Source organism: Chanos chanos, chromosome 12 (assembly GCF_902362185.1).
Source record: "Chanos chanos chromosome 12, fChaCha1.1, whole genome shotgun sequence".
Taxonomy (NCBI): Eukaryota; Metazoa; Chordata; class Actinopteri; order Gonorynchiformes; family Chanidae; genus Chanos; species Chanos chanos.
The window spans coordinates 8,861,383-8,874,450 of record NC_044506.1 but is presented as its reverse complement, the minus strand read 5'-3'; the positions used below and the strand labels follow the sequence as shown (position 1 = coordinate 8,874,450).

Genomic DNA, 13,068 nt, shown 5'->3' with positions numbered 1-13,068 from the left:
CAACACGCATGTAGTGTTAACGAGCAAGGTCGGGGGGGGGGGGGGGCCAGTTGTTTGCCTGCCATATGCCCGAGACACGCTAATACACATGGTAACACATTAGCACTACTGTGGTTCCATTAGATGCCATTATCCAAACAGCACTGAGAGAAGTTATAGGCTTCAGCCGTCACAGCTGACTGAATGAGGACGCCCTGAAAAACCATCTGGATGTCACATGCGCATGCTGGGATTCCAGGAACAGTCTCTTATCAAAGGATGGAAGAGTCAAGATCCAGTCTATTTATTGTGCCATATGCCTGTTTTAGTCCATTTTGTATATGTAATAACCATTAGGCAGTGAGGGTGGGCTTTTGTGTGTGTGTACATACATTTTAAGGGGCAGCTGTTTGACTATCAAGTGGGCCTGCCTGGAAATGGAGAACACATCTGAGACACTGTGTGTGCGTGTTTGTGTGTGTGCTCGCGAGCGTACATGTTCGTGCATGTGAGTGTGAGAGACAGAGAGAGAGACAGGGGGAGAGAGAGAGAGAGAGAGAGAGACAGGGGGAGAGAGAGAGAGAGAGAGAGACAGGGGGAGAGACAGAGAGAGAGACAGGGGGAGAGAGAGAGAGAGAGAGACGGGGGAGAGAGAGAGAGAGAGAGAGAGACAGGGGGAGAGAGAGAGAGAGAGAGAGAGACAGGGGGAGAGAGAGAGAGAGAGAGAGAGAGGAAGAGACAGAGTGACTCACCTCTTTGTCCATACTCTCCAGGTCCTCTTTACAGAGCGTGTAGAGAGGCATGGTTTCTGACATGCTGGGCTGTCTTTTCCTCCGCGAGGGACCCGGCTGCTCCTCGTCCCGGCTGGAGCCCGCGCTCTCGTCCTGCCGCCGCGAGCCCTGCACCGCCCTGGAATGAACAAACAAATGAGCAGGTTCAGCGCTAGCGTTGTCAGGTTTCACAGATACAGCACGAGAAAGAACCCCACAAAACAACCCTCCCCACCCGATCCCTTAACAAGACAGTCTAGAGCAGCCGTGTGGAGAGACTCCTGAATAATGTAAAACACAACCAAAAATCGTGGACGTTTGGCATGACACCCCGAAAGCAGGCGCAGAGATTTGCCTTTATCAGCAGAGGTCTGTGGAATGAGAACGGCTTTTGAAAATGGTTTCCGGTTTTCAGTCATGCGTCAAGCCATGCATTTCTCTGTGAGCCTGTAGTACGAGCACTCTGGTATCCTTAAAGGGGGGGGGGGGTTCATATGTGTGGAGATTAAGGCCTGTTTCATAAAGAGGCACCTAATCCCTTTAGAAACACTGTGATTCTTAATGTTTGGTGTATGATAAAAAAAAAACGGGGGGTGTGGGGAGTAGGGACAGGTGCTACAGCTGCTGAACAGAGTGGGAGAAAAAAAAAAAAAATCTATGACTTAACAGACAGATGCGCTCCATTAAAATTTCAGTGTCTGTGTCAACCCTGTAGGGAACAGGGAAGTTGAGAAGACTGAGAACGCTAGCAGCTGAACGCGCAGGAAGGTAAAACTCCACAGACAATTAAGTAAGAGCGGTAGAGAGCCATTTCTCAGTGACCAGACACAAAGCAATAATTTATGCAATTAAAAATAGCTGTCTTAACAAAGCGGTCATGAAGGAAGGAGACAACTGCTGCTCATATGTCGTCCACAGTTCCCACACTCTCCCATCCCTGACTGCACCTGGGTAACTTAATAAATAATAATAATAAAAAAAAAAACTGTCACTCCTGGAAGGCCCAGACGGATAGTCCTGACAAGTCCTGTAGTTTCCGTAGAAACAAAGACCAGCGCTTGACGACAGTGACTGCACCGAAAATTCTACAAGCTTCTTCACTGTCCTGAATTTTGAATTGAGAAACTGATGCAGAACAGGAGGGGGGGGGGGGGGGGGGGGGGGTGGAGTGCAATTAGTGGCTGACTGATTATCGTTCCAGCCAATAATCTGAGCCAGTATCAGTCTTTTTACCAATCATGGGAACTGTCGTTTTCACTGATATACTTGTAGATTACAAAGGGATGCATGGGCTCCTCTGACAGAGCCTCTGTTCTCTGAGAGATATGGTTTTGTGGTCTAGCCCAGTGTCCCGCCCACAGCAGCACTGGACTGGCTAAGACGTAGACTATGACAGGTAAATAGCCAATCAACGCTCATCTCCGTGATTGTGGGAGAGACGTGGGAGAGACTGAGAGAAAGAGAGGTGTGGAATTGGGGGGGAAAAAGTTGCAATCTGACTTCTCGGCACCTTAGCCAGGGCCCCCTCAGTAAAAGGTAGGACATTAACACTACTGGGTAGTTATGGGTGGGACACAGTAGGGGGATTAAACCAAAGTCTGCTGGGTTGAACGACTCTCAGGTATCCAGGTGAGGTGACTCAGCAAGTAATGAAGCTTCTTCTCCTTCCGTTTTAAAGGGATTTAAACGTAGAGGGTACTCCATGTCGTCTTTTTCAGAGGGGAGGAACATCAGCCTGCATCTACCCAGAGCTTACCGAAACCCCGGTTACTTTCCAATTTATTGTTTTCCACTCCCAAAGCATAACTGGTTCAACTTTAACACAGTCCTGGAGATATTAAAGAAAACATTTTGAATGTTAAGCGACTCCTCATGGAAACTTTTTAAGCATAAACTTGATTTTAAAAAGTGTGCTATTCTGTGACTCGCTGCACGTTGAGATACTACTAAAGGACAAACTAAGGATAATATTATTTTCGTATTTTTCAGTAAAGCTGTGCATAGCGCCTTCCAGGTAGAGTACAAGTAATTAAACAGTAATAAATGTTTGCCAATTAACAATGATTAAACAAAGGGGTTGTCTTCTTCTCATTAACTGGGAACTAGTTCTTTGATTATGCAACATCTAATCTGAGTTTATATGACAGTCTCAAAGCCATGTTTTTCCTGCAGATGATTAATGCATTTGTTAAAATTAATTGGAATATTTCTTAGGCTGGGGTACTCAGTTCAAAGCCAAAATGCATCATACCACCAGCAGCTGCCCAGTAAACAAACGGCTCTAGGAATCTTTCCAAATGAACCAGAAACATCTGTACATTCGGTGCTCTCTCTCTCTCTGATGAGACTTCTCTATATGTCTAGGTATTAATTGTCACGTAAAAAAGACATTAACTCTTTAGCTGCCTAGCAACAGAGGATGGAACACTGGTGACTTTTGTAATTGCACTAGAAGCCTCTAATTTTCCGTTCCGGAATCATTCACCGTCAAGAGATTTCAGCCGTTGCCGGGTAACCACTACATGGACTCGGCGGTGACGTGAAGTGCTCATTACAACCTGATGCAAAGAACGCCAGGGGCTGTTTCAATCGAGCCCTCTGCCTTTTCATTACAACACATCAGGCATTGGCTAATACAGGGAATACACGCTGAAAATTCAATGAAAGCCATCTATCCCTAAGTACACACTCAGATATTTGCAGAGTCTTCCTGAAGGTCAGACAGAGCTCTTTAGAGTTGCTCTTTGGGGAATTAGCATTCCCAGCGGAGGAATTCTTTTTCCCAGTGGGCAGATAATGGCCATCTCTAATCACTTATATACAGTACATTATTAGAGTAGACGGCATTATAATCAGGGTGAAGGGATTAGACCAACAGCTTCGAGTTGCCTCCTCTGTGAAGTCTGTGAGAGAGAGAGAGAGAGAGAAAGAGAGAGAGAGGGAGAGAGAGAAAGAGAGGGGGGGGGTATATGTTTGTTCATTGTGATGACAGCCAACATGTGCTGTTGAACAGTCTCAATGTCTATATTATTTTCATTAAGGTCTGGTGAATATTAAAATAAGAATTTCTATTTTTTAACGAGATGCACGAGTTTCAATCTTTTATGTATAATATCAATAATGAAGACTGTCAACAGTCAAAGCAGTAGTTTTATTTTAACCCCTGAGTTCCTGCTACTTGTGTTACCTGCTGACATACACAAAAAAAAATATATTACCTTCTGCAAGTTAAAACAATGTATAAAAGCATATCTTCTGTTTATTGCATAACCAAAAAAAGACAGAAGAAAAAAACAAACAAACAAACAAACAAACAAAAAAAAAACAGTCAACATGCTGACTTTCCAAAAAAACTTCACAGCATTTATCTGTCTTTCTATCTTCTCTGCCCTGGGCGAATGCTGACTCAGGGGAAACAGCCCCCGCTCCCCAAAAAAACAACAACCCCCCCCCACCTTCTTCTCTCCATATCTCTCACTTCTCCATTATTCTTTCTCTTTCTCTCTTTCAGCACTTACAGGTTTGTATTCTCTCTTCTGCCAGCGTGCAAATTGTCAGCGTGTCGTGAAAAATTTCGCTAATCATTTCTGCTCGCGCCAATTCCGCGGCTGCCACGCCGGCCTAACTTTATTGCTTTTGGATTCTTATTTGGCGCCATACATTAACGCAGAGATGGATTCTACGGGAAAATCCAATTTGAGTCTGAAGAATAAAAAGGGCCAGCGCAGCACACAGAGCGGAGGTCTTCTCAGAACGGCCTGTTACACAAACAGCGCCTCTGGGAATGTTGAGCTGATGAAGCACAATCCCCCTCAAGCGCTCAATATATTCTCCCTCTTACCCAGGCGGCCCGGCCCCGCCCGACCGGACCAAAACAAGGCTGGGGGGAGCAGACAGGTGGGCTCCCAGCCCGCTAATGAAAATGTGACAGACTACTCAGCCCGAAGGCTCTCTGTTCTCTTACCGCGTCAACGCGCGGGGGCGGGGGGGAAGGGGGATAAATAAATAAAAAACACACACAGCAAACAATCGCACATGACCAGTACTCTTTGGAAACGGTAGGGGAGCTTCTTAAAATAAACGTCAAATACACTAACAAACGACAAATGTATCTAATGTTTTCTCCCTTCGACGTTCCTGCATTTGTATCTGACTGAAACACCGACACTTGGCGGCAGTGCTTATGTCACAAACAGCTCCTTTTTTGTTTTCCTGCCTGTCTTGGAAGTCGCGTTGGATAAAAGAGTCTGTGGGAAGAATAAACGTAATAAAATGTCCGGAAACGTGAGGCGTCATAAAAAGTGTCATCTCGACAGATCACCTGAATGACGACTGATCTCCGTGGGGGGGCAGCGACCCGTGACCCTGGAGGTACGAAGGAGGACGGGAGGCCTGGGGACCTCTCCGGATCAGCTTCCCGGTGACGGGATCGTACGTCCGGATTTCGGGGGCAGGAAGCAGGGGTTTGGGGTGGATGGGTGCTGGGTGGAAGAGAGGGGATGGGAAAGCCCCATGGGTGTCAGGAAAGACGGCTGGACTGTTACTCCTGGAAGAAGAAGGAAAAAAAAAAAAAAGGGATGAATTTGTTTACTTATCGAATTCAATCCAGAGAACATCAAGTATTTTGCTTACCCTATCAAGACTTTGAAACTAGCTCTCTGTCTTACTCTCATTATCCCTGTTTCTTCGGGCAAGAGTAAAATATTAATGCGTATGATATACTTTATACAAAAAATAATGGTAAATGGGAAAAGAAACAAATTTAAATGTCAGAAGAGGCAGCTTTTGGCTGTGTGTGTGTGTGTGTGTGTGTGTGTGTGTGTGTATGTATGTATGAGTGTGTGTGTACCTCTGACTCTTGGCATAGTCGTCCTTGAGGGGAAAGAGTTTCTCCTCCACGTGTTCCCAGCGTTCCAGACAGTTCCACAGCCAATCAGGATTGACTACATGCAAGTGCCTACATCCCTGGGCCTGTCTCACCTTCTCTGTGCCTGACAAAACATACACACACATACACACACACACACACACACACACAGTCAGTGAGACACACATTTATCGTCCTCAATGATCAGACATGCGTCTCAAATTGCAATTAGGTGGGCAGATGAAATCTCTAAGATTTAATGCCTGAGAGAACACGCTCACCAAAGTTATTTTGCACATTATTGCTGTATTACTGCTTACAGCACATAATGTATATTAAGCGCACTGTTGGGCATAATGTATATTAAGCGCACCGTTGGGCAGTTTTGGAAATGCTGTTACTTGGCTGAGGAAAAACAAAACGACAGCCCGTCTCGTGCCGCTGTTTCTCATCTGGCCTTCAGGAATAAAGTTTTCAAATGAAGGAGAGCAAGACACTGGTATCTGACAGAGACAAGATGAACCGCGGCTCTCGGGCAGCACGCTCCATAACGAGCGGGTTAACGGGACTTGGATCTGGCGAGCATTCGGACATCGATTAGCTTTCACGTCGCCGTCGCGCACTGGTCCGCCGGTCGCAGCTGTCTTCGGGGTGTCGATCGATTGTGCAGGACTGCCTCGTGCGTCTCCGCATTAGCCGAGTCTCAGCAAAAAGGGGGGGGGGGGGGGGGGGGGGGCATCCACGCTTCGCAGCGGCTGTCCAGTGGTTCTCAGGCTCTGCCTAAGTTAGGATTTGTGAGGAGCCGTCAGAGAGCGAAGGAGTAGAGGGGAAAACGAGAAGCTTCGGCCGCCCGCCCGAAACAGCTCGCTTACATTCCTCCTTCCTCTCTGATTTTCCCTCGTTCTTCACACACGTTGTTTTCTGAGTGGTTATTTAGATTTTTTTGTGTGTGTGTGTGTGTTTTTTTCCTCGTTAATTGTTGTCAGAGGAAAAATTGGCAATGCAAAAATGAGGAGGTGTTGATTGATGAATAGATGGAGGGGGAGGACAAAATGAAATAAGAACAACCCGTCACATCTCCAAACAGAGGAGTGTATTTAGCGCTTAATAGCAGAGAATTAGCGGTAATTATGCTTTCACTTGGTCAATTTTACACCGCCCCTTTCCGCGCGTGTACACGCATTAATGAGAATACCGCCTTGCTATACTCTCCCTTTAATGCATTTGGTGCCTCTGTCAGTTTTAAAAGAAATAAAATAAGCACTTAAAACTGTGAAAGTTTACACCGATACAATCGCGTAATCGTTACGACCAGCAAAGAAATGGCCCAGCGTGCATTTCTTTACCCAATTAGCTCTTAATGAGATAAACTAATGTCAATGGAAAACCAGGGAGAAACACAAAAGCAAACTAATCCAACAGTATGTCAACAGTCTTAAAGGAACGATAATAACCTCAAAGAAAGAACGCGTCGGAAACATTTAAGCTTAAAAGACAAAGTAAGCACTTAACAGCATCCATGAAAAACCGGAGGTTTAGAATACGTGAGTCAGCTCATCACTCTGGTATTGACTCAGAGAGAGAGACAGAGACAGACAGACAGACAGACAGAGAGGCAGACAGAGAGAGAGAGAGACACAGAGAGAGAGAGAGAGAGAGAGAGAGAGAGAGAGAGAGAGAGATTGCAGTCTCAGAGTTTCTTGAGCTGTGGACCAGTTATATAAATCAGTTATGCTTGTCCTGATGGACAGAGAAAGTCATGTTAACCGCCTCTTAATCTCAATTCTCTGAGAGCAATGACACGTACATAGTCTCTCCAGTCTGATGGAGCTCTAGAGCAGTGGCCAATCAGAGACAGAGACATACATACATCTGTGGAAGATCTTATAAGACATACATCTGGTCATTCAGAAGGTACATTAGTCTTTTCTTGACTTTCCCTTTCTGACACACACACACACACACACACACGCAAGCAGGCACGCACACACACAAACCGCTCTTGCACATATGTATAGGGACGCAGAGAGGCTGTGTACGTCACCTCTCTTCAACTGTAATCAAACAATCAATGTCCAAGCACACGCACTGTGCTGGATAAATAGGAGTCACATTGGCTCTAAAAGCCAGAGGCCCTGGCAGCTGTCATTACAGGAGAACTCTTAAGTAGGAGAAAGCCACAGCAGCCGATGACTCCTTTCCCTCCTCCCTCCCTCCGCACAATGACTCATTTGATTGCTAGATGGACATCTTGGGGTTTTTGGCACCATGGTGACGGAACGCTGCCTCGCCTGTGTTCTGAGAAAACAGCCGATTGGACGAAGCAGCCACTCAGACACACGGAACGCGCTCGTCTCTAATTTCGGCTCTCGAGACCTCGCTGATCGGGCATAACGAGCGGGCGGAGAAATCTTTTACATCCTGAAGATACGTCAGAACGTTTTGCGTGTTAGAAAGAGAAAACTCTCTCTTTTTTTTTTTTCTTAAGGCAGCAGAGTCGGCGTTCGACTCATGGAGGAACACGTCGTATTTTGTGAAGTATCCGTGCAGAGACAAAACAAACTTTATTCAACGCGTTTACAGCGTACAACAACTTAATTGTGTCTTCAGCGAAAAAAACAGAACATCAAAGGCCTAAAAGGCAGTATGTAGTAGGACATGTAGTTGAATTTTTTTTAGGGTGAATATCACAAATAAAATTCAGTGAAACATGCCACAAACGCTATATTCAGCCCTCCAGTGATGCCTCCCTCATTTAAGATTCAGTGTTTCTGTACCGTTTAATCAGACTTCATCCACTCAAAACCTAAGAAAACGTTCATTACGTGAGGTAAGACGAGAAAGCCTTTGAGCTAACATTAAACCCTTACTGAGAGGTCGCCTCAGCAAATTAGCTGCATAATTACAGTTATACTCCGGACTAAACTAGTTTCAACCCGATTTGTGGTTGTTAATAATCACCAGCGGAAACCAATCTTGTGCGTCTGTTTATATGAGGCGATACCGTCACACGTGGCAAGAGAAGCACGATACTGGCCACCGTGATCTTTATTGTAATGCTCCAGAAAACCGCTGAAATTGATGGAACAGTCTAGACACATAAGGGAGAGGTTGGTTTTGCTGAGGCAAACAATTCAAGAGTAGAGTCAGTCAATTCAAGAGTCATTTCTTTATCTTTATATATTAACCAAAACAGCAAGATGGTCTTCACAGCAACAGGTAAACAACATTTATGATGTATTTTAGCATCCATTCCAAACTTCTAATCATGATGTTCATAAACAGGACAGATCCTTATTTTTTTTTAATCAGACACATCAAACGGTACAATACATGGCATAAACACTAGCCAACCTGATTTGTGCAGCCTAATTGTGGACCTCCAACACGCCAGAGCTTCAAAGTCGGACCACGAACCGCTCGGCAAACGAGCAATTAAAGGGCGATAAACATGCTTTCAGACGACACCGGGCTCGAGCGTGTTGAAAGCAGCCACGCGACGACGTGATGATGAATTCGTTACGGACGTCTCTCTCGACGACCTTTCTGATGAGGTACGCCAGGCTCCGGCACTTGTCTATGTGTCATCGCCACCGTACGACTCATCACTTGGAATACATTTGCCTGTGTCATTACTGGCTAATCAACCGCCCACCCACCTTACCCCCCCCCCAATCAGACATGATGGGCCCCACTCCGTCTTTTGTGAGCCTCAAACTGAGCCGGCACCTCGTTGCTGTAAAATTCTAGGCGTCAATCACTCGTCACTCAGTCACATTCCGGGCCAAAATAATCACCTCCCAGGAGAAAACCAGCCATCAAACTCAGGGAAAGAACAAAAATTATATGTGATCTAGACAACTTACTGTCAGTTTAGAGCACATGTGTCAAAATCCAGTCCTGGAGGGCCACAGTCCTGCTGTTTTTCTTGTCGACCAGTTCAATAAAATCTCTGATTGGCTGAAGAGCATGTACACCTGTTTTCAGGTTTTCAAGGTGACTAAGAGGTAACTAAGGTAACAAAGTGGTGAAAACAAAAACTGGCAGGACCCTGGCCCTCCAGGACCGGATTTTGACACCCCTGGTTTAGAGGAATGAGGAAGGACACAAGCCGAAACACCTTTAAAATATTAATTAATGACTCAGCTATGGAAATTAAACGTTTGAAAAACTGCGGCCTGTGCTTTTTTTTCCTTTAGTCTACAGACTATCCACGAACAAGCGTTTGATATAAAAATTCATGTCCTCAGTATGAATAACTCAGTGATCTCTACATGACGTGAGAAACAAAGTCATGAAAAAAAAAACCTCATCCAATCTGGACCTGAGAAGCTTCGAGTGAGAAACTGAAAGTACAGCCTACCACCTCTACCTTACACCTAAAAACCAATCACACTCAAACACCACCAGCCCCATGTCATAACAAATATTTACATCCTCAGCATGCCGCAAGAATCTAAACCACAGACACACACACATACACACACACAGACACACACAGACACAGACACACACATAGACACACACACATACACACACACACAAACAGAGAAGTTGTCCTCACGTCCCTTGATTCTCTAACCGAAAGGTCATCCCATCCACAGCGCGAGTCGTCTGAAAGGCGGCTATGATGATGATGATGTGATTTTAATTAAAGTATACTCAGACAATAGACGCGCCATCCCTAATCCCCTCAAAATCACTCCCCAAAACGTTTATTGCATCCAAATGCACCAATTATCCCTGTGTCAAAACTTTCACATCAAGAGCCAAACATACATACATATGTTCATACATGTGTGTGTGAGTGTATGTGCATGAGCATGTGCACGTAAATATATGTTAGAGAGAGAGAGAGAGAAACAGACCAAGTACATTTCAAGATTACTACATAAATAATGTTATAAAATTATGTTGCGAGACTTTTTACACAACTCACTGAGCTATAGTTATTGATAAGATACAGATCTGCGGTAAACGCTTTCTGCAGTAAACACTGATTCATTGAACATGAATAAAAAACAGAGCGACAGAAGGCCCACATCAGTAAGCAGAGGCGGTCCGGTCACTCACCTGCCCGAGCTGCGATGAGGTGTGTCGTTCGGTTGGGGTCTTTGGCACTGAGGACCAGGTTCTTGCTGATTTTGGCGCCCAGTGCTTTGGCATGGTAGAACTCCCGCGTCCGCTCCATGGGGTAGTTAGTAGGGTAGAGGCCACTGAAAACAATGGTGCTGCCCTCTAGTGTTCTGCTCTTGAGTTCGGGGACGATCTTACGGATGTCGGGAACCTCCGAGCTCTCTTTTCTGAGGTAGACTTCGTAACGGGAGTAGTACTCGGCGTGGATACGCGTCAGCACCTCCTCCAGGTAGATAAGGTGATCGTCCTGGTCGACGTCTCCTTCATCTTCGTCCTCTTCCTCTTCCTCTTCCTCCATGCTGTGGTCCAGCGACTCCTCGCCCAAGGCGGCCCCCGAAAGCCCGCTGTTCTGCGATTCCGTCTCCGCCTCTTTCCTGTCGGCGCAGCCGTTCCCCAACTCGTTAAGGACCTCCTGTTCCGCGTCCGCCGTTTCCTCCGCTTCCGTACTGTGCTGTTTTTCCCTTTCCTCCCCGCCGTCTCCAGCCGCGCAGTCCTCCGCCCCAGCCGGCCCAGTTTTCCCAGCACCAGCGGGATAACTCTCCCCGTCACTGTCCGACAGTCCGGGTTTACCTTCCTCGCTGTCGCTGTCACTAGAGAGGTCAAAGTCTAGGTCGTTGCCTCCGCTTTCGACTTTCGACCTGTTGGCCCCGTCCCCTGAGTCACCCGTCCGACTGTTGTCGGTCTCGTCCTCTAACCTCTCGTTCGCCCTGTCCGTCACCCGCAAACTCTCCGCCCCCTCTCCCTCCCTCTCCCCTTCCCCTTGGGCATGAGTCCTCTCATTGGTTGAGGCTCCCTGAGTGGCGGAGGCAGAGGCCGGCGCCTCCTCGCGCCCAGGTTGGCGCTCCTTGCCTCGTTTCCTGAGACCGTTGCTCTGCTCCTCCTGTCCTCCCGACGTTCCGGCAGTTTCCGTGCTCTCAGGAGGTCGGTTAGCGCTGTTACCTGCGGAAAGACAAAACGCAGTCAAAACGACAGTAAACCCCTCAGCCATTTCATAATATGTCATTGAACCTAAACTCTCTGACAAAATTTTGATTGAATGACTATATATGGAACACTCAATTATGCACAAGCACATTTGGTTCTTTTCACCTTAAACCAAGGCCTAACATTGTTTTCGTCACAAAGAACAAACCCTCCAACCTCAGAGCGGATGTTATCCAGAAATTCTGAAAGAGCTCTCTGGCAAGTTAACCACAAAATGAAGAGCGGCGTTCGAGAGCCTTGTTTTCCCCCTCAGCAGCCCAGGGCCTTTTACTACACGGCTTTAAATAGTTTCACCACAAGGTAGTCAGCAGTTACCAACGAGCGAGGCTAATTCTATCAGAGGCACTTCCCTAATTGGTTTAACATGGAGCGAGCACATGGCAAAGGGCACCGTCCACTCCCTTATGGGACGTACAGGACAGAGTGCCGTAGGACCGCCTTGTCTCGGAAAGCTCGTATTGCTTTCATCTCGTTGGAGGCGATCAATACCTATAAATAGGCTTCCCTCTTTGTACGAAAGCCAAAAAAAAAAAAAAAGCGGATACGGACACAGAGTGATAGCGTGGTACGATTTAAAAAGGGGAACTTTTTTTTTGGCTACAGAAAAAAAATCAGAGGGTGTAACCACCGAACCACTGCTGGGCCTCGGAGCGCAGACCGAGGCCACGCTCATTGAAAGAGAGGAGCCTCGAACTATGTGAGGATGTAAATGAATTCTGACAGATACTCAAATATCCGAACTCTCCCCTCCAGTCAGCAGAGAAGAGCTCGTTCGTGTAGTGGCAGTTCACCAGAGAAGGGTGGTACCATGAGAAAAACCTGTCTGTATGAGCCCCAAAGGCAAGAGCTTTGGCTCTATCTCTAATGAAAGCATTTCACTTCGCCGAAGTCGCCGCTTCACGTCTGGCTCGGAGCGAAGCTGTCACGTCGGAGCCTTGACCCAAATCGTGAGCGAGGTTAAAGGGAGTGAGAGCAGCGGAGGTGAGCTAGTTAATCGTGGAGATGAATCACGCTCACGCAGAACGTCCACTGACGCTCCCAGTTAATCGTAATCTTGTTACTCGTCTGAATTATTGGTGCCGTGACCCGCGGCGGTCCGCGTGGAACAATTTTCATGTGTCAGGGAGGTACTAAAAAGACCTCGCATTATCTTCATGTTTCCCCTGAATGATCAGGGAGGAGCAGGTATTGATGCTGAGAGATGTTTTATGCTCTCTCGTGCTAAATGTTTCAACACTTCAACTTTATTTGACCAGGAACAAAATGGTTTAATAGATCCCTCCGCTCCTACGCATACCCAGCTTTCCAAATGCAAATGTCCTCTGAGCACGT

At 46.5% G+C, this 13,068-nt stretch overlaps 1 protein-coding gene across 1 annotated transcript in view; it reads right to left on the bottom strand.

Annotated features, from left to right (window-relative positions):
• The window catches only part of ctdp1 (CTD (carboxy-terminal domain, RNA polymerase II, polypeptide A) phosphatase, subunit 1), a 75,947-nt gene that overhangs the window by 54,714 nt on the left and 8,165 nt on the right, over positions 1–13,068 (bottom strand). Inside the window, exons 8-11 of the mRNA XM_030789066.1 lie at positions 10,690–11,691; positions 5,599–5,740; positions 5,071–5,295; positions 732–888 (exon numbers count right to left, since the gene is read on the bottom strand). Coding sequence (XP_030644926.1) covers positions 732–888; positions 5,071–5,295; positions 5,599–5,740; positions 10,690–11,691 — 1,526 coding nt within the window. The remainder of the gene's footprint in view (positions 1–731; positions 889–5,070; positions 5,296–5,598; positions 5,741–10,689; positions 11,692–13,068) is intronic.